Raw genomic sequence first — 25,111 nt, forward strand, 5'->3', positions numbered from 1 at the left:
TTAAATTGATGTGCGTAGAGTCTCAGACATCTTTTGCTTTTTGCAGTGTTTGATGACGGTGATGAGAGAACTCTGAGGCGGACCTCACTTTGCCTGAAAGGGGAGAGACATTTTGCTGAGAGTGAGGTAGGGTGGCCGGGACTGATATGGAGGGCAGCACATGATGGGAAAGTGGAGTGTGAATTCAGTTCATTGTCTCTTCTGCAGACCCTGGATCAGCTTCCTCTAACAAACCCAGAGCATTTCGGGACGCCAGTCATTGCAAAGAAGACCAACAGAGGGAGGCGGTCCTCGCTGCCTATGTGAGTTCTCACACTTGGTTACTCTCTCGATGGGTGCTGTTAAAGCCTTCCTTCCTCTGGTGACTTTCCTAGGATGGCTATGGCCTGAGTCCTGAGGGGTAATGTTTCCATGGCATATTGTAAGCTGCACATTCTGCCCTCAGCAGACTTCGTTTTTAGCTCCTCCATTACAGACATCATGAAAATTCCACTTCCCAAAATACTATTTCAATTTGCTTTGACAAAAATCTTTAATTGGTAAGGTTTTCCTTTATTAAGTAATTACTTGTAGTTTTTTTTAATCTTTTATTTTAAAAACAAATTTTGTTGTTGTTGTTGTTGTTTCTGAGACAGGGTTTCTCTCTGTAGCCCTAGTAGAACTCACTCTGTAGACCAGGCTAGCCTTGAGCTCAGAGATTTGCCCACCTCTACCTCATGAGTGCTGGGATTAAAGGTGTGTGAGACCACTGCCTGATTTACAAATAATTTTGAATTTAAAAATAACAATACAAACAGTTTCCATATGTCTTTTGCCTAGATTCAACAGTGTTAATATTTCTGCCCTATTTGCCTTATCTTTCCATCTTTTTGTATATACATAATTAGTTTTCAGTTTCATAATTTTACTGAGCCCTGTGGAAGAAAACATCACAATTCTTGGCTCTTATATAAAATACTGATATCATAATTAGAACATTGAGTTTCACATATGTAAACTATGGAACCCACAGGCAAACCCCTGACCATTTTGCCTCGTGGTCCACAGTCCTGGGCCAGGCCTGGTCTACTGCCTCACAGCTTACTTTGTGGCATCTTGTTACTTCACACTCTCAGCATTTCAGGCCCAGCTGTTGTCCTAGGTGACTTCAGAGCATCTTTTCAGGATCCTAAGCAAGGTCATGTGCATGCCGCTGCATTTCTCTGATTGTGGTTCATGAGTTCCAAAAACAATTGTTAGCTTTTGGTGTTACGGACATTTAAGAGTACAAGTGGATGCAGATGTTTTTCAGGGGTTTTTCATTTATAAATTAAGGTTATTCAGTGTAGATAGCAAGTGGTGTGTGTTCTTCTCAGTGTAAGGACACCAGTAGATACACACCATCTGTTTGCCCCGTCATTGCTGGCATCCCTGTGGTGAGTGGTTAGTGCTCTGCCTGCCTAGTTCCTGGGCATAGAGTTCTCCAAGTCCCCTTCCCTTCTCCCCTCTCTCCCTCTCAAGCTGTCCTTCCTCCTTGTTTAATTACTCACTGGGGCTCCTCTTGTATATCAGCACTGTTACAGCAAAACGATGACTTTGTAACTTTTCCCTCCAGCCTCATTTCTTACTTACATTTGGTTGTCATAGCTATAATAAAGTCTTCCTGGGCCAGCTAGGCAGTTTGCTGGTAACAGCACTTGTTGCCAAGCCGGGCTATTTGCATTTGATTCCTGAATCTCCCATGGTAAAAGAAGAGAACCAGGTCATGCAAGTTGTCCCTTGACCTGTATGTATGTGCTTTGGCACTTGTACGTACAGAAACAGACACACACACACACACACACTCACACACACATTCTACAGGATCCTATTACTAGTTTATAACTCAGGACAATGGGATTGATAGTGTCTTGGCAGTTTGGACTAGTGCTGTGTGTGTTTTCCAGTGTGTAGCAAGTGCTTAGCACATTAATTTAATAAGTCAGTAATGGTATTTGTACTCATAACATAGTATTATAGTCTTTAATAATTATAACTTTCAATAAGTTGAGTAAGCTGATATTTCAGTGCAGGACACTCAAATAAGCAATTGTAGGTGTTAGAACTAAAGATAAGGAAATGTCATCAGTGTGGAAAGTAAAGAGTCATGTGGTAGTTCCTAGGCAACAGGTCTGTGACAGGAAAAGGACCAAGTGCCTCAGATCATTAGTAGTTAACAGCCCTGCATAGTGCAGTGAATGGCAGATATCAACATATTCAGGATGCTTCAAGAGCATGTCAGATTACTATTTACCATGATTTTAAAAGAGTACATTCTCATTTTTATTTAAAAAGTATAGACTCATAATTAATGCTTGTTATGGACACTTAGAAGTAAATGATTACCCCAGAGAAGATATCTGAATAAACCCACATATACTTTTTTGGGGCTATTTTCATACCCTACTAGAAAATTAAACTTGCATTATTTGCCCCCTGGCATTAAAAACCAGACAGGTAATGTGTTTCTAAAAGTGCATGTGGTGATACAGAGAAGTTAGGCTTCTCTGTCCTGGCAGAGGAACTGAAGCTCAGGTATTCACTGACCAGTGAAGTAAACTCAAGTATTGCTTACTTAGGTGGTTCAATTACTGGTGTGAGGCAGGAGACTGTCCATCTCCTCAGCCCCAGTAAGAATGGAGAGGCCGCCATAGGGGCCAGTGGAACATGCTGAAGTCACAGCACTCTGACATGCCTAGGTCTGGGACACTAGGATATGGACATTCGGATAATGACCAGGTTCTCCTGACTCTTAGCACTGAAGACGAAAAGGAAGAAGAAAGCAGCGAAGAGGAAGATGAAGATAAGAGGCGTCTCAATGATGAATTATTAGGAAAAGTTGTAAGTGTGGCCTCCACAGCAGAGAGCACTGGATGGTACCCTGCTTTGGTAAGTTTCATTGCAAAATTAGTCAGCTGTATTAGTTGTCGAAATGGACTTTTAAAAATGTATGTAAAATATTTTGGAAGTATTATAAATCTAACAAAGATGTAATTGTAGTTTAATATTAAGACAGGCCTACTCACATGGCCATTGTCTTTCTTTGGCTTTCCTTCTGTTATCTGTTTGTTGACATCTTTGAGGTTTTCCCCTCAGATGTGTTCTTCATTCTGCCCTGTTTACCGCCTCACCGCTTCAGGTCCTGTGGGTCAAGTCCTCGATACCTTTTATGGCTGTTTTCTTTGTTCCACTCGGTAGTCCAGGCTGGCCAGGACCTTACTGTGTGGCCCAGGCTGGCCTCAGAGTCATAACAATCTTCCTGCTTCCGTCTCTTCAGTTGTAGGACCAAGGTGTGAGCCACCACATCTGGCTTCTTAATTCTTTCTTTATTACATTCAGACTAATGATCTAGAACTAAGGTTTTAGGTAGGACCATTTAAAACTAATCGATTTATCTCACAGTAATCCCAACAACGTAGTCAGATGTGGTGCTTCAGGGCTGTAGTCTCAGCTTCTCCAGAGTTCAAAACAGGAAGTGTGTTTCAGCCCAGGAGGTGGAGACTAACTTGGTCTCAATAACAAAACAAGACACTGGGGGTGGGGCAGGGAACGAAGCACACTGGTAAGAGCACTTGCCCTGCAAGCTGGAGAGCTCGGGGTCTCTGGTGCCTATGTAAGGAGCCAGGCATGGCCTGGGGTTGAGTGCCCAGACAACAGATTCAAAAACACGCTGTCCAGCCAGCCTAGCCAAAGAAGCAAGCTTCAGTTAAGAGAGAGACCTTGTCTCAGGGCAGTGCAGTGTCTGGAGAGTGACAGAAGACATCTGTTCCCTTGTTTTGCATCCCTGTGTGCATGAGCACGTGCATCAATGTGTTCATATGCACCCACACATCTGTGTGCATGCATCACACACACATGCCATATACAAAACCTTGATCTTTCAGTTAATTAATCTAGTTTTACTGAGTCTGCCTCATCAACTAATTTCACTTTTTTTTTTTTTTTTTTTTTTTTTTGGTTTTTCGAGACAGGGTTTCTCTGTGTAGCCCTGGCTGTCCTGGAACTCACTCTGTAAACCAGGCTGGCCTCGAACTCAGAAATCTTTCTGCCTCTGCCTCCCAAGTGCTGGGATTACAGGCGTGTGCCACCACTGCCCAGCTTCAGATTCTTTTAATGAATATCTAAGACTCCTTCACCCTAAGCTCCCTTCCACTTTCTTATTTTATTTTTTTATTTTTAAAGCATCTGAGTGCTCTATCTGCATGAATGCCTGTGTGCCAGAAGAGGGCATCGGATCCCATTACAAATGGTTATGAGCCACCATGTGGTTGCTGCGGATTGAACTCAGGACCTCTGGAAGAACAGTCAGTGCTCTTAACCACTGAGCCATCTTTCCAGCCCCAGCTTTTTTTATTTTTATTTTTTTAAGTTTTATTTATTATTTATATGTAACTGTCTTCAGACACACCAGAAGAGGGCATCAGATCCCATTACAGATGGTTGTAAGCCATCATGTGATTGCTGGAATTTGAACTCGGGACCTTTGGAAGAGCTGTCAGTGCTCTTAAATACTGAGCCATGTATCCAGTCCAAGCCCCAGCTTTTTTGAGGCAGGGTTTTACATATTTCAGGCTGGCCTTCAATTTGCAAGTCAGCCTAGGATGACCTTGAACTTCACCTCCCAGCCACCATTGGCCCAGGCGTGCTAGGCAGGCACTCTTGCACCTAGTTACTTTCCTTCCTACGCCTAAGCTAACTTCTTCAATGTGTGCACCTTTACTCCACCCTGAGTTAATGAGTGTTACCTGAGGACAAGAGTGAGCTTGCTTTGCCTTGACTGTAAATTCCTTAGAAGACAGGCAAGCGTGGGGCTTCTCATTGTGACTCCCAAGAACATGTGCTCTACATATAAAGCAGACTATATTGGAAGTTATAGACTCATTCTTTAAGCCCAGTGTAGCAGCGCACGCCTTTGATCCCAGTGCTCAGGAGGCAGAGGCAGATTTCTGAGTTTGAGGCCAGCCTGGACTACAGAGTAAGTCCCAGGATAGCCAGGGCTACACAGAGAAAACCTGACTCGGAAACCCCCGTCCCCCCAAAAAAGTTGTAGTAATTTTTAGTACTGGTACATAAACTAAAATAAGGAAGTAATAGAAAGAAAGGATACCCTTAGATGCTTAACGTTGTAGAAATGGCAGTTTTTATATGCACAGAAGAAAGAACAGATGGTCACTAGAGGATGTTTTATGAGAGGACGGAGACTGCTTAGGTGTATTTGTCTCACAAAAATCCTCTTTGACTAATGGTGAGAGATAGGAGGGGGAGAATAGGATGCAACTGCAAATATCATTGGCCCTTGAAGCAGAAGGGCCTTCCCAGGGTCACCTAAAACTTAGGAATAATTCTGCAGGTAGTTCTGAAAAGGAATGGTACTTGTGCTGCATGTTTGGGAATATTCATAAGACTGTTTACAGAAATCAATATGGAGGCCATTAGAGTAGCTCCCAGGTGACGTGATGAGACTTGGACTTACATTTATTAATACCTCAGGACTTGACTACCACACCTCTTCTAGCTGACTAGGGCTAATTTTCCTGCACTGTCCTGTGCTTGGTGTACAAATGGGTCATCCCCCTGTTGTGTTCTTGCTTGTATGTCTTAGATCTGCCCCTCTGTTGACTCCTGAGGTGAAGCACAGAGACTACTAGTCTGACGGTTATTAGCACCTAGTTCTCACAAGACCTGTATTTGTCTCTGAAGCCAAAGTGTGGCCATGTCTGTGATCTTAACACTTACGAGAGTAGTGTAAGTTCAGAGTCATCCTCCGTTACCTACCAGGTTCTGGGCAGATGACACCTGCCAAAAACCAAACCGTAATCAAGAAGAGTATTTAAAAACCCAGTGCAGTGTGGTGTCGAACAACTTGAATCTTTGGAAACAGAGGCCAGCAGGCCTCTGAGTTTGAGGCCAACCAGGTTTACATAGTGAAACCTTGTCTTAGTAAATAAATAAATAAAATAAAATAAAAATAAAAATAAAAATCTGGCTCTGTGGTATTGAACATGATAGTTATAAAGTCTATATTGTTATAATAATAAACTGAATGGAGTTGGGAGCCAGAGTGTAAGTGAGTGTTTGAGACACACTTTTGCCTACAGTGTCCGGGACTCTGGGTTTGTTAAGGATTAAGAGTATCATGAGTAAGCCTGTCTCAGCAACTTCAGGAGTGGGCTACCCAGCTTGAGTTTTTAAAATACAAACCACGACTACAGTACTCAAAAATTACTCACTAAGCACACTGCTGAGGCATTTTTTACTTTCAAAGGCTAGATTAAAAGTTTTCTTTTCAATGACAAATTGAAAATTGTTCATGCCCTGTTAAAAAAGATCTTAGGTGGTTTCTAACCGCCAGATTTTAAAGCAGATGCGTACTGAGGTGTGTGTCTTAGATGAAGGACTGGAGTGCTGCTTCAGTGACCTCAGAGCACAGTGACCTGCAGAGGACCAGAGTGTAGGGCACCCACAGGTCTGACGCCTCTGGTCTCTCTGTGAGTGCATGCATGTGCACACACAATGGAAAAATAATAAAAACCAAATCAGTGGCGTGTCCCTTCAATCCCAGCATTCAGGGGACAGAGGCAGACAGACATCTGTGGGCTTGAGGCCAGCCTGGTCCACATAGTCATTTCCAGGCTAGTTAATGATACATAGTAAGAGCCTGTTTCAAAAGAAAGAAACAAAAATACTCCCCACCAATTAAACAAACTGTAATGTGCCAGAGGGAGGAGAGTACAGAGTTCAGTCATCCTTGGCTATGTAGTAAAGTTGACGCCTACTTGGGCTATTAGGAGTCCCTATCTGAAAAAAAAATAAAAAGAACAGACCATACATCCATAAAGTTACTGTTTTGGATACAAAATCAAGTCTTGAGCCAGGAAGATAGTTGCACCTGTAGAGGTGCTTATGCCAAGCACAAGCCTGTGGCCTGAGTTTGATCCCAGGGCCACACGAAGAAAGAGAAAATGATAGCAAGTTGCCATCTGACCTTCATAGGATGCTAGGATACTTGTGTACCCTTCCTCACAAACGAATAAATGTGATAAAATATCTTATTTAGGTTTGAACAAGCTCTAATTTTTAAAGTGATACTATTTTAACTTATATTTCATTATTAATTTTTAATACCTAGTGAGCATGTTAAATATCTAGAAAGCCAATATGCTAAAAAATAATGAAATTTGTAATTTATTAGTAATGGGAGCTATTAGCAATTGAGCTATTTCTTGTAAAACATAATCCATATGAAACATTAGCAGATCCAGAAATTTTTAAAAATTATTTTCATTTTATTTTTTTATGTATGGGGTGTTTAGCTTCCGTGTATGTCTGTTTAGCTTCCGTGTATGTCTGTGTACCAACAGGGTGGCTGGCCCTTGTGAAGGCCAAAAGAAGGGGTCAGATTCCCTGGAACAGAAGTTACAGACAGTTGTGAGCCATCATGTGGTTGCCAGGAACAGAACCTGGGTCATCTGCATCCTCTCAGCTGCTAAGCTATCTCTCTGGTCTCCCTGCCCCCAAGTTATTTTTAAGATTACATTCTTGGGCCTGGCAAGATGGTCAGTAGGTCAAGGTGCTTGCCACTACTGCTGACAAACCTGAACCGGAGCCCTAGGAAACCCACATGGTGGCCGGAGAGAACCAAGGCTTACCAAGTTGTACTTTGACCTCTACATGAGCGTAACAGCAAACTTGAACTCTCCCTACCCCATACACAAGTAAATGAATAGACATAATTAAAAACTAAAGCATTCTTGTTGAGGGATGTGACTAAGTGGATGAGTCCTTTCCTAACAGGTGAAAGGCCTGGGGCGTGATTACTTAGGCCGGGAGTAGGGGGTGGAACGTGGGGAGGGGGGTAGTAAATAACAAAATAAACTTTCATTTTCTGAGCAAGGGGAGTCAGTCGATTCTGATTTTGTATTCCAGGTTGTCTCTCCCAGCTGCAATGATGACGTCACAGTGAAAAAAGATCAGTGTTTAGTTCGATCATTTATTGATTCTAAATTGTGAGTAATGAAACACCACCCAGTAATGATTCGTGGGGCTGAGACACAGTGATTGGCCACCTACCATAAAGGGACTCATTCAAGTTGAAACTGAGAGATTATTACTGTGTTTATGTAGGGTACCTTTAGCTGATTAATTTTATGTAAAAATAACAATAAGTGTCAGCAGTATTAAAGACATCTATTTGTAATTAAAATACATAATTTTTCATATTTTTATCATGTGCTATTTCATATTATGAATTATGAAGCTTCTTAATAAAATTTATTGGTAAAATAAGTCTTTTCACTTTTAATTTTAAAGAAGACTTTGAGAAATTTTCCTTTAATTTTGTATTTTTATTTAAACAGTAAAATTCATATTTTTAAGTTGTTCTCTATGAAAGATATACCATAGTATATATAATCATAAAAATATTTTAGCAAATTAACAAAAATTAGGAAATATTAAACAAAATGAGTGTTATAAGTATTGAAATGACTTTGTTGATTGAAACTATTGTCTATAGGAATGTTGTATATTTGGAAACATTGGTTTTTTTTTGTTGTTTTGTTTTTTTTTTTTTTTTGGTTTTTCGAGACAGGGTTTCTCTGTGTAGCCTTGGCTGTCCTGGAACTCACTTGTAGACCAGGCTGGCCTCGTCTACTTAAATTCCAGGCTCTCAAATAAGAGTACTTGAGTGCATGAAACTTAAAAGATACAACTTTGCCTCCAAGGCTTTACTCAGGATCAGGGTATTATGGCCTTTGTCTTTTAAAAAACTATTTGACAAAATAATTTTCATTTCTTGAGGTCTTATGTATGTGTCAATGTGGATTGCTTAAATGATGTTTTTCATTTAATAAGTAGTTCTGTGTTTTGTTCTTTGTCATAGTTACTCTATAGCAAGAAAGGACATTAAGGAACTAGACATTCTCACTCTACCAGAATCTGAGCTCTGTGCTAAGCCAGGTACGTGAAAGCAGAGTCAGTTTAGTTCATGATGTGACCGTGCTTGGAAAATAACAAATACTGACTATCGCGTGTTACCATATTAACCGTTTGGAATCCTAGATCTACCCTGTCATCCGTGGGCTGCGTGTGGCCCGATACAATGTCAGTAACCTCACAGAGTGAGCGTTTTTGCCTCTCCTTGCCTTGCTGCCTGCGCTCGGTTTCTGAGTGTGAGCCTCACAGATAATGTGTTGGACACACCTGAATGATACTCTCACTTAATGGCATTTTTTTCATGTCTCAATAAAATATTTGGTTTGTAAATTGTTCAGATTTAACTTTGCATGTTTGATCATTAGTATTTCTTCTTGCAGAGGGGTTGTCTCTCTACATAGGCCTGGTTGTTCTGGAACACACTGTGTGGCCTTGAACTCACAGAGATCCACCTGCCTTTGTCTCCCAACTGCTGAGATTAAAGTCATGCACTACCACACCTGGGCTGGCCTAGTTCTAGTAGTGGGGCGGGAGAGCTGGCTCAGTGGTTGAGAGCACTTGCTACTCTTGCAGAGGACCCAGGCTTGGTTCCCAGCACCCACATGGCGGTTCCCAACCATCTGTAATCAGTTCTCGGGAATTTAATGCTACTGGTGGACTTGATTCTGCCCATAAATAAATACAGGACACTCATACATAAAATGAAAGTAAATCTTTTTCTCTAAAAGGCTATTTCTAATCTTTGCCAGGCTTGGTGTCACTTAAGAGGTGTCCATGTTAAGGTTGCAAGTTCCAGGCTAGATTGGGTTAGATGGTGACACCCTGTCTCATAGCAGTAAGCAAACATAAACGCCTACAAATGGTCTTCTGACTCATGGGACACCCTGATTTCCTCTATCATTTTGAGAATAATGGGTGGATTTGGCTTGAGCCTTCAGACTCTGAGTGGCAGGCATCTCCTTCCCTTCATTCCGGAGCAACTGCCAAAGTCCATGTTTCCTTTCAGGGCTGCGAAGAGCAAGTGTCTTCCTAAAAGGTAGAATTGTTCCTGATAATTGGAAAATGGATATAAGTGAAATCCTTGAGTCCTCCAGTAGTGATGACGAAGAGTGCCCAGCTGAGGAACGTGAAGAGGAGAAGGAGAAAGAGGCCAAAAAGGAGGAAGAAGAGCTGGTAGGTCAATGCTGTGGTTTATTTGTTTGTTTGTTTTCTAGTGAAAATAATACCTCTATGCTTTTGCTCTCGGTCATTTGTTTTTGTCTGAAACATTTCTTAGCTTAATTTGGTTAAGGAGTTGTGGCTGTTTGGCTTAGAGTGTAGTGTATAAATCAGGACTAGTTTTCAGCATAAAGTTACCAAAAAGTACTTTTCAAGGTTAATCAACAAGGTTTTGGGGAGCGGGGGATCAGGTATTTTCCGTGTTTACCAGTTGTCAGTGTGTGATGTAATTGTTACCATCCTGCCTTCAGGGTGCTCTGAGACTCAGAAGTTAACTGTCTGAGCTGGCACAGCTAAAATGTGCAGTGTAGGGATTTGAACCCGGGACTTGGTTCTCCTAACTTAGAAACCTTTTAGGGGGTAAATATCATAATTACATCCAAAAAAACCCACACCTGGCAGCTTGACAATCATAGAAAAAACTGTAGATTGTGTTTTTATCATGAGGGGTTTCTTTGTACTGCTGCCGTGTTGTGCACACTGTGATTGTAGGTTACAGAAGCCATCCATAGGGTTACTGTGGCTGCTCAGATGCGGCCTGGCTGTGGAGTCGCCAGTGTTTTGTTAAACGGGATGAATTTTCTAGTGTAATTTCAGTTGTTGAGAGGCAAAACAAAGCATGAGTTTATTGAAAACGACCACCTATTTGAGCATGAAAAATTCTGCCTTGAAACAGTGCGATGCTTTTGTTTGTGAGCTTTTGGAAGGCCACGGCTAGATTTATATGTGGGGAAGAATATATGCTGGTTCTTGCCTTTGACTCCCCTGCAGCGTTTGGCTTTTTACACTCTGAAATCAGAATGGCGGTTCATACTTACAGGCTGCCTACAGAGTTGCCATAGTAACATGCTGTTGGTTTTAAGTGAGCATGCTCAGAAAGACAGGAAGGTTTAGCAGAGGCTTGGCAGGTTGCCAGTGGAGGTTTGCCAGCTGCTTTGAAATGGGCTGTCTTTCTCTTCCTTTCATGTAATGTCTGATTTTTATGTGGAAGAGAATGTAAGTAGTGCTGTATCGCCCTGCGGATGCTGTGACCTCAGAGGGGACAGCAGATATTTGCCAATCAGACTGACATGCCCAGAGCCTGCACTAGTAGAAGGGGAATCTAACCGTTTTGCATTTGAAAGGAAATGCAGCACATAGGTAAGACTTTTTTTTTTAATATTTAGTTATTGTTTTGGTTGACAAAAAATGGGATTAAATACAATTTTTAGGTGTTGATTATATGGCTGGTACGGTGGAGCTCATAACCAAGCGTAATTGTTTCTTGTAAAAGACAGTAGGAATCTATTTTTAGAAGATTAGAGGGTAAAGGGGATTTTTCTTCAACATAAGATAGCTTTTAGAATGACTGTGCTGAGACAATTTGGCAAAAAAAATTGTCTGGGGATTTAAATTTTGAATATTAGATGTGATGTCTGAATTTTGTGTGTATTTAGTCTTAGGTTGTGTGTTTCAGGGTAAATAGGCCACGTTTTCAGGGTGTGAACTCTTAGCAGGCTGTGGTTAGCTGTTGGATTTCTATTGAACATTAATTAGGATCTTATATCGCCAAATGCTGAAAGAAGGGTTAGTCTCTTTATTTCTGCTAATACTTTTAATTAGTGTCCCTTCCAGAATGTATTTTCCCTATCCCTCAAAAAATAGCCTGAAATTTTAAACAAAGAGGCTAAAAAGAGCTTTGAAAGAAGTTGCAGAGGTGCCTCTAAGACAGTAAATGGTGTCTATGTTATAGTGATTAATTCTGTAATATTGTAATGTTTCATCCAAGTGGCTAGTGAGAAATGCTAGGAAAAATGCACAGAGCAGAGGCTAAAATTTGCAAGAATAACAGCAAAGAAAAATTCAAAGATAAGGACACTTAGAAAAATAATGTCTCCTTACAGTGTGTTACTTATGAACTTGCTAAAATTTAGTGGATACGGTTGCTTTATTCCTGCCAGAAAAATAGCAAAAATCACAAACTGTAGGCATGCTTTATACAGTTTATTCTACATTATTTCTCAGCTGCTCATTTCCCCACTGTTTGGTCTATTGCCACACGCTTGTTGTAAAGTAGTTCTCGGTCACCTTAGTGGGCTTCCTTTAGTGAGATCTTGTTTGTTTCAGGGGAGAATCAGCTGCATTGCCTGCTTTCGGATTTGAGATTTAGTTGCTGAATCATTCTAACTCGTCTTGAAGAATAAGTCTTAAAACAGTTTAACATGCTGATCAATCGAGAGCTGCTTCAAAGCACACATAGCAAGAGGAGAAACCGGAGTGTGATATGCACTGGCTGATCTGAGGAGCCAGGGCCTACCTGGCTTAGTCATTATGGGCCTTCCCCACACCAGTGAGGCTAACTGCTGTATTACAGTACAGAGCATAGCTCTCCCTCAGATGGAGGGATGCTGGGCTGCTTATGAGGATGGGACGCTGCTCTGCAAGGATCTAAAGATCCTTTGGAACATTCTGTAAACCATTAAACAGCACTGTAGATGGTCAGCCAGGGTAGGCTAGCAAGCGTATGCTGCAGAATCATACAAGTGCTAGTGTTTGTGCAGTGCGAATGAGCAGTAGCCTCTGTTCATTAACCGTGCTTCAGGGATGCAAGCATAAGTTGGAGCAGTGAGATTGGACATTGTGCAGCTTTCCAGGAGCAGGAGCTTTTTAATTTAGTGTTTTATTTCCTACTCAGAGGCTACGTCAGGCTTTGAGTGTAAGCAGCATGTCTCAGGCTGTGCTTGGGAAGAGACTTGGGGATGGGGCAGGAATACTTCCTGTCTGTATTGTTAATTGCAACACATAGATAATTAGGCCAAAAAAAGCTGCTTAGAGATGATTCTTGTGGTCTTATTTAAATGTCTTTGTTAAGAAAGTTTTATATTAGAAAAGACATTACTAATTTTTTTTAGCTTGGAAATTTATTGGAAAGTCCAGATGAATAGAAATAATGATAGGAATTATTTATTTCTCTTGACTTAGGTTTATATTGGATAAATGTAGGGGAGTTTTCTAAGGGTGGGATGTTAGAAGGTTAATTATCAAGAGGAAATTAAACAGTTTTAGGTTAAATCATCATGACTTTATCAGTAGACTTTGTGTATCAGATTTCATGTGTAACATTGAGAATTAAAATTAGTTTTTTTTATAAGATCTACTCTTTTTAGTCTAATGTATTGACATGCTCATTTTTCCAATCTTGAAGCTTTTGTAGGGATTACCAATATTTAGTGCCCAAGATAATTTTCCATTATTGTAAAAGTCATAAGTGCTTGAGTTTTTTAATTCCTGAGAATATGACTATTCATTTTTTGAATCAAATGTCATCTGTGTCAATCTCTGACCATGTAGGTTATAGGCATTTGCTGGTGACTATTCGAGACCACTTCGTGTATAGACCCACAGTAAATGCCTGATAATTCAGGAAAACTGTAATGTCAGTAAAGCTTAAGGTTTTAAATGTAATATAGATATCAAAGCTAATTTTAATAACTTCAGTTACCAATAATAACAGGCTTTAAGTAGATTTGACACAACCTCCTTTAATGAATACCTTAGATATTAGCTTACATTCAAATACAACAATTTGCTTTAATTTAGACTATTAGACAAGGAAATAAAAAATAAGAGTGGGCTGGACAGAGATGGTTAAGGGGCCAAGAGCATGGCAGATTGTGCAAAAGACCTCAGTCTGGCCAGTTTGCTACTTAGCACCCACATGGCAGTTTACAGACATCTCTACCTCCAGCTCCAGGCGATCCAGTGCCCTCTTCTGGCTTACTCAGGCACTGCATGCATATGGAGCACTTGTGTATGCAGGCAGAAACATACATACACACTAAAAAAAGAGAAGTCTCTTTATTCTTTTAATTTTTTTTTCTTTTATGAGCACACTGTAGCACACTTCAGACACACCAGAAAAGGAAATCAGATCCCTTTACAGATGGTTATGAGTCACCGTGTGGTTGCTGGGAGTTGACCTTAGGACCTCTGGAAGAGCATTCAGTACCCTTAACCATTGAGCCATCTCTCCAGCCCCGAAATCTCTATTTAAGAAGTCTTAATGAGTTTTTAAAAGTCTTTACTATTTCAGCCTAAAACATAAACAACACTAAATTCACATAATGAGACTAATGAGATTTATACATTTGTTCACATAAATTTAGCTACATTTTAAAAATAGTTATTGTGTAGAGGTGTTCTATCTGTATGAATGCCTTTGCACTACTTGCATGCCTGGTATCTATGGAGGCCAGAAGACGGGAGTCAGAATCCCCTGGAACTGGGAATCAAATCCAGGTCCTGTGGAAGAGCAGCCAGTGCTCTTCACCATGGAGCCATCTCTCCATGGTTAAAAAAAAAGTTTTACGTAATCATACCTTATATTAGTGGTCATATAAGAGGTTTGAGTGATGTTAAAAACTTGATGATAACCAGCTGGTGATGGTTCATGCCTTTAATCTTAGCACCTGGGAGGCAAAGGCAGGAGGATTTCTGTGAATTTGAGGCCAGCCTGGTCTACAACCAGGGTTACATAGAGAGCCCTTGTCTTGAAACACACACACACACACACACACATGCAGTATTTGCAAACAAATAATAAATAAATAAGATAAATGGTCTTGATGAGAGCACGGCTATCACATCTTGATTATAGTGTAGATATCATTTCAAGTGGAAAAATAATTTATTAGGTTTACTTAACTGTTGAAATTTAAGAGTCATAAAATTATTTTAAGTGGGATGGTTAAGTTGTAAAACAGCATTTTGCAGTAAATATATCACTTCCTTTGTGCTCCTGGAAGTGTTTGGCATGTGTGTAACACTGAGGAATGGTATTTCTGTAAATTTTAGGATCAGAGTTAACTGGTTCTCCAACTATTACTGGGTAATTCAGTGATTGCAATCAAGTCATCTTCTTTGAATGTCACCTTGTCTCCACTCCGGCTTTGGAAAGAAACCCCCTAAGTTTTAGGTGGGAGTAGATTATAAACCGCATGAGAGGAGACTTTAGACCCAACAGCCTGTTCTTTTTCCCAGGCACACTTGACAGCATGTCGCCCTCTGAGAGCCAGGTCCCTGGGGTTCTGCTCTGGATCGGGGTCTGAGTATCAGCTCCCTCTCCTTCTTTAGCCCATTCCGTTCTGTTCCCACCTCTTCTGCCCTCAAGTGTCCTCCACTTGTCTATCTGTCTGTCTGGCTGGCTGGCTGTGCTTACCCTTTTGTCCAGGTTGCTCAGTTGCATCTGCCACTGTGGTGTCTTGTCCTCTCATCACAACCAGAACAACTGCTGGCAGTCACCAGAGACCTTTAGCCAGACAACAGTGTGTCTTATCTCATCTGACACCTTAGTAGCTTTCAGATGGCATGACATTACATTTGTTTTCTGGTTTACTTCCCAACTAAATGATAGAATGACCCCAAATCTCTGTGTACACCTCAGATGTCTCTTGGCTACAGACATTTATCTAAAACTGTCTGGAATTTTTTTCATGTTTATAAGTACTCAAACTCAGTATGCCCACAGCTTCGATTACCTCCCTTCCTGGCCATTCCTAATCTATTTTAATAAAAGCACCACACCCAGTTGCCTAAACCAGATACACAGAAGGCACCTTGATTGTTTTCTTGGTTCTTCCATCTGAATTCATTCAGACACAAACCCTTTGTCTTCTACCTCCTTGAATAGCTCCTTACTTTGCCCACCTCTTTACATTTTTACTCTGCCGCCCTTGGTCCAGGCAATCGATGGCTTTCCCTAGACCAGTGCATTAGCACATAACTGCTGGCCCGCCCCCCTCCCTCCCTTCCCTCCCCCTCCCTCCCTCCCCCTCCCTCCCCCAGGTTGGTCTCTGCACTAGATCTGAAGCTAGTGTTTTTAAACCAGAAACTACATGTGATCCCTTTGGGAATAAATAATTTTAGGACACAAAAGAGGTGGGCTTTTTTTTTTAACTTTTTACTTGAAATATTTCTAAAGCATGTTATGTAATATCATCTCTTTTTTCAAAGCAGTGTACTTGGCATTACTTAATGTCACATTTATTCCAGATTTATTTATTCAGGAAATTCACTGCTGTCAGGACCTTTGGACCTTACACAAATACTGCCAACTTAATTTTTTAAACTTATTTCTCTTTTGTTTTATAGTTAGTTATTTATGTACATTTTATTTGGGTAGAGGAGGCTCACCAGTCATGCTGGTCAGGGGCTTGAACTCTGGCTGTGAGGCTTGGTAGCAACCTGCCACCATTATCCACTGAGCCATCTCACCATCCCTGTGTATTTAAGACAGGAGCTCTAGAAGCCTAGGCTGTCCTCAGACTTTGCTGAGAAGCTGAAGATGACCTTGAATTCCTCCTACCTTTACCTCCCAAGCTCTGGGATAGCAAATGTAGCCTTCTATTTCCTGCTCTACTATCTGGTTTTGTATTTGAAACTTTGTACATAGTTGGGGTTTGTTTGTTTGTTTGTTTTTGTTTTGTTTTTTGTTTTTTTTAACTTTGTAGATTGTTCATTAACTGTCTATTTTAAGTTCTCCCTCCCTCTCCCTCACCTTTTCTGGGATGTGGCCTTGTTCTGCTGCCCAGGCTGACCTTGAATTCCTGCGCTCATTCATTTCTCTTGGCTCTGCCTCCTGAGTAGCTGAGACCACAGGTGCAGGTCATTGTAACAAGCCTTTTCTTTTTTCATTGTTTTAGATTTACTTCATTTTATATGTATGAGTGTGTTGCCTGAATGTATGTTTGTGCACTGTGTGCATGCTTGGCGTCTAGGGAAGTTCGAATAAGGCATCAGATCCACTGGAACAGGAATTAGGGACACCTGAGAGACACTGTGTGGACGCTGAGAGTCAAATACTTCTGCAGGAGCAGCAAGCATTCTTAACTGTTGAACATTTTAGCCACTTAAAAAATATTCTTAGGGCTAGAGAGATGGCTCAGTGGTTAAGAGCGCCGACTGCTCTTCCAGAGGATCTGAGTTCAATTCCCAGCAACCACATGGTGGCTCACAACCATCTGTAATGGAATCCAACACTCTCTTCTGGTATGTCTGAAGACAGCAACAGTGTACTCATACACAAAAAATAAATAAATATTTTAAAAAATCGTTTTGCGTGCTAGAGAAGAGATAGCTCATCAGTTAAGAGCACTGACTGGGGCTGGAGAGATAGCTCAGCGGTTAAGAGCGCCGACTGCTCTTCCAAAGGTCCTGAGTTCAAATCCCAGCAACCACATGGTGGCTCACAACCATCCGTAACAAAAAATCTGATGCCCTCTTCTGGAGTGTCTGAAAACAGCTAGAGTGTGCTTACGTATAATAAATAAATAAATAAATAAATATTTAAAAAAAAAAAGAGCACTGACTGCTCTTCTCAAGGGCCAAGGATCAGTTCCCAGCACCCATGTGGGGCTCACAATTGTCTGTAACTCCGGTTCCAGGGATCGACACCCTTACAGACATACATGCAGGTGAAACACCAATGCACATTTAACAAGTACTAAATAAATTTTAAAACATATTCTTAAAATATTTTTCTTTTTAAATTGAAGTCGTTATTAACTAGTCCACTGAGGCACTGTAATGTCTGTTGTATTAGAACATCTGCCAGCAGTAAAATAAGCCTTTTCTCGTCACTGTTAAAATCACACCTGTTAGGGTTTGAACAGGGGAAGCTGACTAACCCAAGTCAGGTTTTGCTTGTTTGTACAGACTCGGTGGGTTTCATCTGCAGACTGCCTACCCTCTTATCAGTATGAATGTGTATATCTAAGAGATGTGTGTGTGTGTGTGTGTGTGACTGTGGACGGAAGTACTTAGATACAGTACTCCATCGTGCCTTCAAAGCAGACTCGCTAGCTCAGTAGGCTATCCAGTACCTTCTCTATTTCCTCATTTTTTCTTATGAGAAACTCTCCGCTTTCACAAGCACTTAGGTTTCTGTTTCCCCTTTTCTCTGTTGTAAATGGACACAAGGTGTGCCAGGGATTTTGTTCTTCCTCCTTTCTCCCCAGGGTACCCTGGCAGCGAGGGTGCATGGCCCATATTAAATCCTCATCACCTAGTTTGTGAAGAATGAATAAATGTGGATTATGTAAAATCTTGGGAAATTGCTGTGTGAAACAAGTTGTTGGACTGTTGTTTGAAGTTAATTAGAACAGTCTTTGACACAACTTCTCTTTTCTTCAAAATATCTCATTTCTTACACAATGTAGTCTAGGTTTCTCTCTCTCTCTCTCTCTCTCTCTCTGTTTTTAAATATTTTCCTCCAACCAACTTGGGATAGTTTTCTGTACCTTGCCAAAGATTCAAAGATTTCTCGTTTAAACCCTTTAATCGCTTTCCACCCATATCAGATGAACACTGATTCGGTACTGGGTTTTGTTGTTATTTTATATATTATTTTTCATCCTGGCCTTTGAAGTCTGGGCTTTCATGAATTGACCCCTGTTCACCTTCTTCTCACATCCACGTGTCTCCTAGCTCCCAGCCTCCACTCAGACGCGGCTGGAGGCTCCTTCGTGTTGAGTGTAGTCAGCTTTGTCTTCTCATTGTTAAGTAGCACAGGATAGACACAAGGAAAGCTAAACTAGCTGTGATGCTCATCTGTAATCGCAGCACTAGGGATGCAGAGACAGGAGGATAGCTACAAGTTTCAAACCAGCCTCCAGTTTTGACAGTTTGGATACCTTCCGGATTTGCAGTCTGTAAAGTCGATTTCCTGGCTAGGAAACTTAACAGCAGAAATGAGGTGTGTGTTGCTTCATCTGTGGCACGTGCCTGTAATCTCAGCACTTGGACAGGAGGATCGACACTAACTGGAGGCTAACCTAGATTACAGGAGACCCCGTCTGAACAGGGTAGCATACTGTATTATATCCAGATGAAGTGTGAAGCCCGCTTGTCGCCGGAGTGGATGCTGTTTCTGAATGAGCACTTGCTTCCAGATGTGTGGAGAAGGTGGCCCATGTGTGGACAGCTTGAAACATTCTGGCCTTCCCGGCTTTCCTGGCTTTACTGCAGAGCATTCGGTTTTACCCGCGGCCAGTGTGAAACATGCAAGAACATCTTCTCATCTCAGTTGCAAGATGTCTTTTCATCACACAATGATTATCTAAATGCTTGCCAGTCATCAGAGATTAAAGCTGTGCATAAAGTAGCCGTGTGTCAAACTGGCAGACCTACAGAGTACTGCCAGCATAGATAGGCATGGAAGAAAAATCCAACCAGCAGAACCCTCCCTGGAACGTCTCTCTCCTGCTCTCATCCACTCCCTCTCCTTCAGAGCAGGGCTGATCTTCCCTCCTCCTCCTCCTCCTCCTCCTCCCTTTTTCTCCCTCCTCCTCCCTGCCCCTGTGGACCGAGTGATGGCATCCTCTGCTTCCCTATTCCTTCGTTTCATTCATGATTCATGACTGAGAACTTCAAAAACATGACTCTAATCCTTTACAAAATGTCCTGTCTATATGATACCAAGTAGTGGCTATTTAGTACATTGTGACAAAGCCCTTTCCTGATCATGGCTTTTCTCTGTCGGACCTATCTGCTCCTGCTTGCTGTTCGGGGACTACTGCCAGTCACAGGGAAAGGAAAGGCTTTCTTTACTATTACAACGGCAGCCTCTCCGGAGCAGAACTGGTCGTGCCACCCCGCATTCCCGCACTGTGCACACTACATTATGTGGTGTGGCCTCTTGTGTCTGTCCACACCACTCGGCAGAATCAAAGCAGCAAAATGAGAAGGGGTCACGTGGTCTCATTTCCATCCACAGTGCTCTTGCACAGCTCCTGAGTGATGATAGAACTATTGATAAATACTTGAACTTAATTTGAAGACATAATGCCTCATGTCAGAAGGATCTGAGCCTGGTAGTGTAAAGCACTGCTCGTAATCCTCCGTAGACTATGGGTAGCAGAACCCATTCACATCCAGGAGTGTTCTGGAGCCTTGAGATCCTCTTGCTTGCTCTACCAGGTTTGCCAAGTATAGAGTTGCTTTTGATTCCCTGAAGGGAAGAAGTCTCACAGTTCAGAGAATCTCTACCTTTCTTCTTTCTGCCCTTTCCCACACTTAAGTCCTTCAGAGGTGCTAGCTAGAGTGTGAGAAGGCCCAGGGAGGGACAGCAAACAGCAGCAGCTCGGGGTCCCAGGCAGAAGGCACTTCTTAGTGCCTGAAACACATGATGAGGAACTCTCTATCCAACTTAGCAATTTTAGCTTTTGCAAAAGCCATCAGGTAAATTTAAAACTTTGTTTATAGCTTACTTATTTTTGGTGGGAATTTCCTTTCAAGAAAGTAGGTATATGTAAATTGAATTTTTTACTAATTTTGTTTTTATATCTTGGAACTGTACCTGAACTTAAAATTTTGTGGCATAGTTCCTCACAGAGCCTAGAATACTCTTTTTTTTTTTAAAGATTTATTTATTTATTATATGTAAGTACACTGTAGCTGTCTTCAGACACTCCAGAAGAGGGCGCCAGATCTCATTACGGATGGTTGTGAGCCACCATGTGGTTGCTGGGATTTGAACTCTGGACCTTCAGAAGAGCAGTCGGGTGCTCTTACCCACTGAGCCATCTCACCAGCCCCTAGAATACTCTTTATTATCCACTAACTTAATGCCCATAAACTATCAGTTTTTAACCTGTAAAAGCATACAGTCAACCTTGAAGAATTTAGCATAGCTTGATACAACCTTATTTGTGCCATGTTTGCATTTAGAGGGTTGATTTTTCTTTGCTTGCATTAGGGAACAACTTTTATTTTATTTATTTCTGGTTTTATTGAGATAGAGTGTCATTATTTAGCTCTAGCTGTTGTATGTAGTCCAGGTTGGCCTTGAACTCACAAAGATCTGCCTGCCTCCTAGATTTTATTATATATTTTAATTCACTGCATGTTCATCGATTCTGGCTATACTATTAGCTATTAAACTTCTTAAAGGATAACATGATCTTAAAGTGCCTGTTGCCTTCTAAGCCCTGAATAATCAATATTTATTGCCTGAACATTGCTTTTCATCTGAATATGGTTCTTAAAAGGCAAAATTTGAATTATTCTTTTAGAACCATAGGAAAGGTATCTTCTAAAGACATGATCCTTTATATGGAAGAAACATTCGTGTTTTACTAATTTTTCCATAGTACTGCTGAATTTTAAATAATTTCTATAACTTAGTGTGACGTATATCTTCAGTCTTAGCACAGAGCCCGTGACAACAGGATGGTTAGTAGTTCAAGGGCATCCTCACCTACAGAGCTGAGGTTAGCCTTTCTTGCTTGTGACCCTGTCTCAAAACAAAAACAGAAAAATTATAAATATTTATAGGTAATATACCAGCAGATATTATATTTTTATACCATGTATGTATTACATGCTTGGATTGGCACCTGTGTGATGGTATGAGGAAAACTTGTGGGAATCAATTCTCTTTTTCCATCATGTGGGACCCAGTGATTGAACTCAGGCCATTAAACATATTGGTGGTGCCCTACCCACTAAGCCATCCTGCCAGCCCAAGGATTGTTTATTTTAATCCATAATACTATTATATGAAAACACTACTGCATTTATGTAATTAGTACATAGGAACACTTAAATTGGTAGGTTTTGGAAATTTATTTTTTATAGAGGTAGGGGAGCGCAGGGTGCACAAACACAACTAAGTAATTATGTGTCAGCTTTTCTTTTTTTTTTTTTTTGCTAGTAAACAATTCTTTTTGTTTTATTTTGAAGCAGAGGTAAGAAGTATCCATTCTTTTGACATGGTGACACAATCTTGTCTTTAAATGCTTTAAAGGGTTATAGTAGCCAATACAGAAGGAGGCAAGCACTAGAGAAAAGTGTGGGGGGGGGGGGCGTCTGGACCAAGTATGACTTATATGATTTACTTAAAGGACTTAAAATTAATTTTAAAAAAGTCTCATCTAAACAGAAAACTCTTGCCACTGACCTTACAGCCTTTGCTTATATTCATTCAGTGATACTGTTTTCTATAAAAATACTTTTCTTATTATTGTGCTTGTCTCCCAATATATTTGTATGGGCCATATTTTTGGTTTTCCCCAAATGAAGTCAAAACAGTCCTCTTGCTCTAATTTGGAATCTGTTTCTCTTGACTCTTGTTAGTCTCTGGTGGGACTCAAGGCAGAGTCACAGCGGAAGGTGGGCTGAAGGCTAGAGACTGGCGGACAGTGCAGTGGGTCTGCGTTATCAGATGTGAATTAAGGGCTGGGGATGAACTCAATGGTGGAGCACTGTTCTAGCATTTGGGAGGCCTAGCGTTTGAGTCCCAGACCAGCAACAAAGCCACAGCATTACAGTGTGACTACCAGGGGTTCACACCAACAGCGGTCACACTGATCTCTTGCTGTTCCCTGTGCTTTCCGTTACAGCCTGAGGAAGAGCTTGATCCTGAGGAGAGGGACAACTTCCTCCAACAGCTTTATAAGTTTATGGAAGACAGAGGTACGCTCTTCTTAGTGGCTTTGTGAGTGAGGTCTGTGCATTGTTTCTGCCGTATTAGGAGTGAGTGCCTTGTAGTCCAGAGAAAGCCGATGAACCCGCTATTCCTGATGGCACTTAGATGAATAAAAATAAGCTATTCAAGTAGAATACATTGGAAATCATTATTTATAATTACACTAGATCTACCTTGTATTTGTAAGAAGACTAAAATAGAAATAGAAAGTGACCAATTGGGCTGGAGAGATGGCTCAGAGGTTACGACCACTGGCTGCTCTTCCAGAGGACCTGAGTTCACTTCTCAGCAACCACATGGTGGATCAAACCATCTGTAACATGAAACTTGTTGCCCTCTTCTGGTGTGCAGTCATATATACATGTAGAACACCATATACTAAATAAGTTAAAAAAAAGTTTTAAAAAGTGACCAATCATAACATTGCTTACCCTGCATAGTACTTTATTTTATTTTATGTACATGAGTACACTGTCTCTGTTTTCAGACACACCAGAAGAGGACATCAGATCCCATTACAGATGGTTGTGAGCCACCATGTGGTTGCTGGGAATTGAACTCAGGACCTTAAATGCATAGTAATTTATTACAGTGGTAAGGCGCTCATGGAGAGTAGACTCACCTGAACCCTGTTCTCCTTGAGCTGAAGATAACAGACATCAACGTCTTTCTGAGTAGGATAGGATTTCCATGGAGGTAGAAGAAAGAGAAGTATTATAAATCATCACACGCTGGCAGGTTTCAGTCCTACAAAGTCGTGGGTCATTTGGCTCTAGACGTTCTGTGGCTTTGAAGAATCTTGCACAGAACCGCAGCAAGCGTGGAGCTGCAGCCCTCCTGCTTCTTCTCACACTGCATTGGGCCACAACCAGCACTGTCAAGTTTTAATTTAATTTTAGCCATTTCTTTGGTATAGAGGCAACTTGATTGACCGTAGACATGTGCAACTCCTAAATTTCAGACAGCCCACAAAACTGCATACAGAACACAGAGAAGAAAGACTTTGTGTCTTATGTGGTTTAAGGACCTTTAAATGTATACCTTCAGTGAATGAATTTTGTTGAATTAGAAGTCAGTATTTTTATTTTCAAACTAGTATTTTTCATTTGACTAAATGCTTTATTTTTTTCCTTCTGACATTTAAAAGGTACTCCGATCAACAAACCACCTGTTTTGGGCTATAAAGATCTCAATCTCTTCAAACTCTTTAGACTGGTCTATCATCAGGGGGGATGTGGCAATGTAAGTATACCGTCGCTTTAGAAATATGTGTTTGTGCATTGAGAAGTCTGGTTCTTGATGCTGCACTGACGTAGGCATTTTCTTAAAGAACACACATTGCTAGTGTAACAATTATTTCCTTTGACAGTTGTTAACAAAAATCTTAATCTTCCAGATTGACAGTGGGGCTGTATGGAAGCAAATTTATATGGACCTTGGCATTCCAATTTTGAATTCAGCTGCTTCCTACAATGTAAAAACTGCTTATAGAAAGTAAGTTGTCCAACTTCATTAAAGAATAAATATTAGCAAGTAAAGTGGTTTGGGCAAAAGGGTATATTGTATGACAGACCTTACATAATACAGCTTCCTTGACAACAGTTTTTTTTGTTTGGTTGGTTTTGGTTTTGTTCTTTTTGCCTTTTTGTGGAGAGGTGGCAAGGGCAGAGGGCGGGTATGAAGGAATGGGGAGGTGAGTGGGACTGGGGAGTATGAAGTGCAGTTCACAAAGAATCAGTAAAAAATTAAGCCAGGCAGTAATGGCACAGGCCTTTAATTGCAGCACTCAGGGAAGCAGAGGCAGGAGGATCTCTGAGTTTAAGACCAACCTGACCTACGATGAGTTACAGGACAGCAAGGGCTACATTGAGAAACACTGTTGGCAGGCGGATTTCTGAATTCGAGGCCAGCCTGGTCTACAGAGTGAGTCACAGGACAGCCAGGGCTACACAGAGAAACCCTGTCTTGAAAAAAACAAATGAGAGAGGAGAGGGAGAGAGAGAAACACTGTCTTGAGCAGCACCCCTCCTGCCCCCAAATAATCATTTACAGGGAACAGCCAACAGCCTTCTTTTAATTACCACTGCAGACAAGGGCCATACATGTTAAAAGTTTAAGCTAGCAGTCACGTGGGATTGAAAGGTTTCCTGAGTCATAGCCTACCGTTCTCCACTTCCCATGTGATGCTGATTTCCTCTTAAAAGTCTGAGATGCAGGAGTGCACACCATCTCCAGATCCGCTCACCGTCTGCAGTTCTGGTTATGTGCACGTTCTAGAGCAGTGGCTCTCAACCCTCCTAACCCTCTGACCCTTGAACACAGTTCCTCATGCTGTGGTGACCTCCAACCATGAGATTATATTCCTCGGTACTTCATAACTGTAATTTTGCTGCTTTTATGAATCATAATGTAAATGTTATTTTTTGTTGATTGTATCAAAGGCATTTACTAACATACCAAGAATACTTTAAAAATGGC

The 25,111-nt window shown here is 41.1% G+C and overlaps 1 protein-coding gene across 4 annotated transcripts in view; it reads left to right on the top strand.

Annotated features, from left to right (window-relative positions):
* Arid4a (AT-rich interaction domain 4A) overlaps positions 1 to 25,111 on the top strand; it is a 67,991-nt gene that overhangs the window by 20,018 nt on the left and 22,862 nt on the right. For all 4 annotated transcript variants that reach the window (XM_029484880.2, XM_021179405.3, XM_029484881.2 and 1 more), the window contains 9 exons: positions 47 to 126; positions 208 to 302; positions 2,775 to 2,907; positions 7,945 to 8,024; positions 8,900 to 8,976; positions 9,959 to 10,125; positions 22,548 to 22,620; positions 23,781 to 23,875; positions 24,030 to 24,127. In XM_029484880.2, the coding sequence (XP_029340740.1) occupies positions 47 to 126; positions 208 to 302; positions 2,775 to 2,907; positions 7,945 to 8,024; positions 8,900 to 8,976; positions 9,959 to 10,125; positions 22,548 to 22,620; positions 23,781 to 23,875; positions 24,030 to 24,127 (898 nt within the window). The remainder of the gene's footprint in view (positions 1 to 46; positions 127 to 207; positions 303 to 2,774; positions 2,908 to 7,944; positions 8,025 to 8,899; positions 8,977 to 9,958; positions 10,126 to 22,547; positions 22,621 to 23,780; positions 23,876 to 24,029; positions 24,128 to 25,111) is intronic.

The sequence above is a fragment of the Mus caroli genome, unplaced genomic scaffold, assembly GCF_978045245.1.
Source record: "Mus caroli unplaced genomic scaffold, Mus_caroli_1 scaffold_14, whole genome shotgun sequence".
In the NCBI taxonomy this organism is placed as follows: Eukaryota; Metazoa; Chordata; class Mammalia; order Rodentia; family Muridae; genus Mus; species Mus caroli.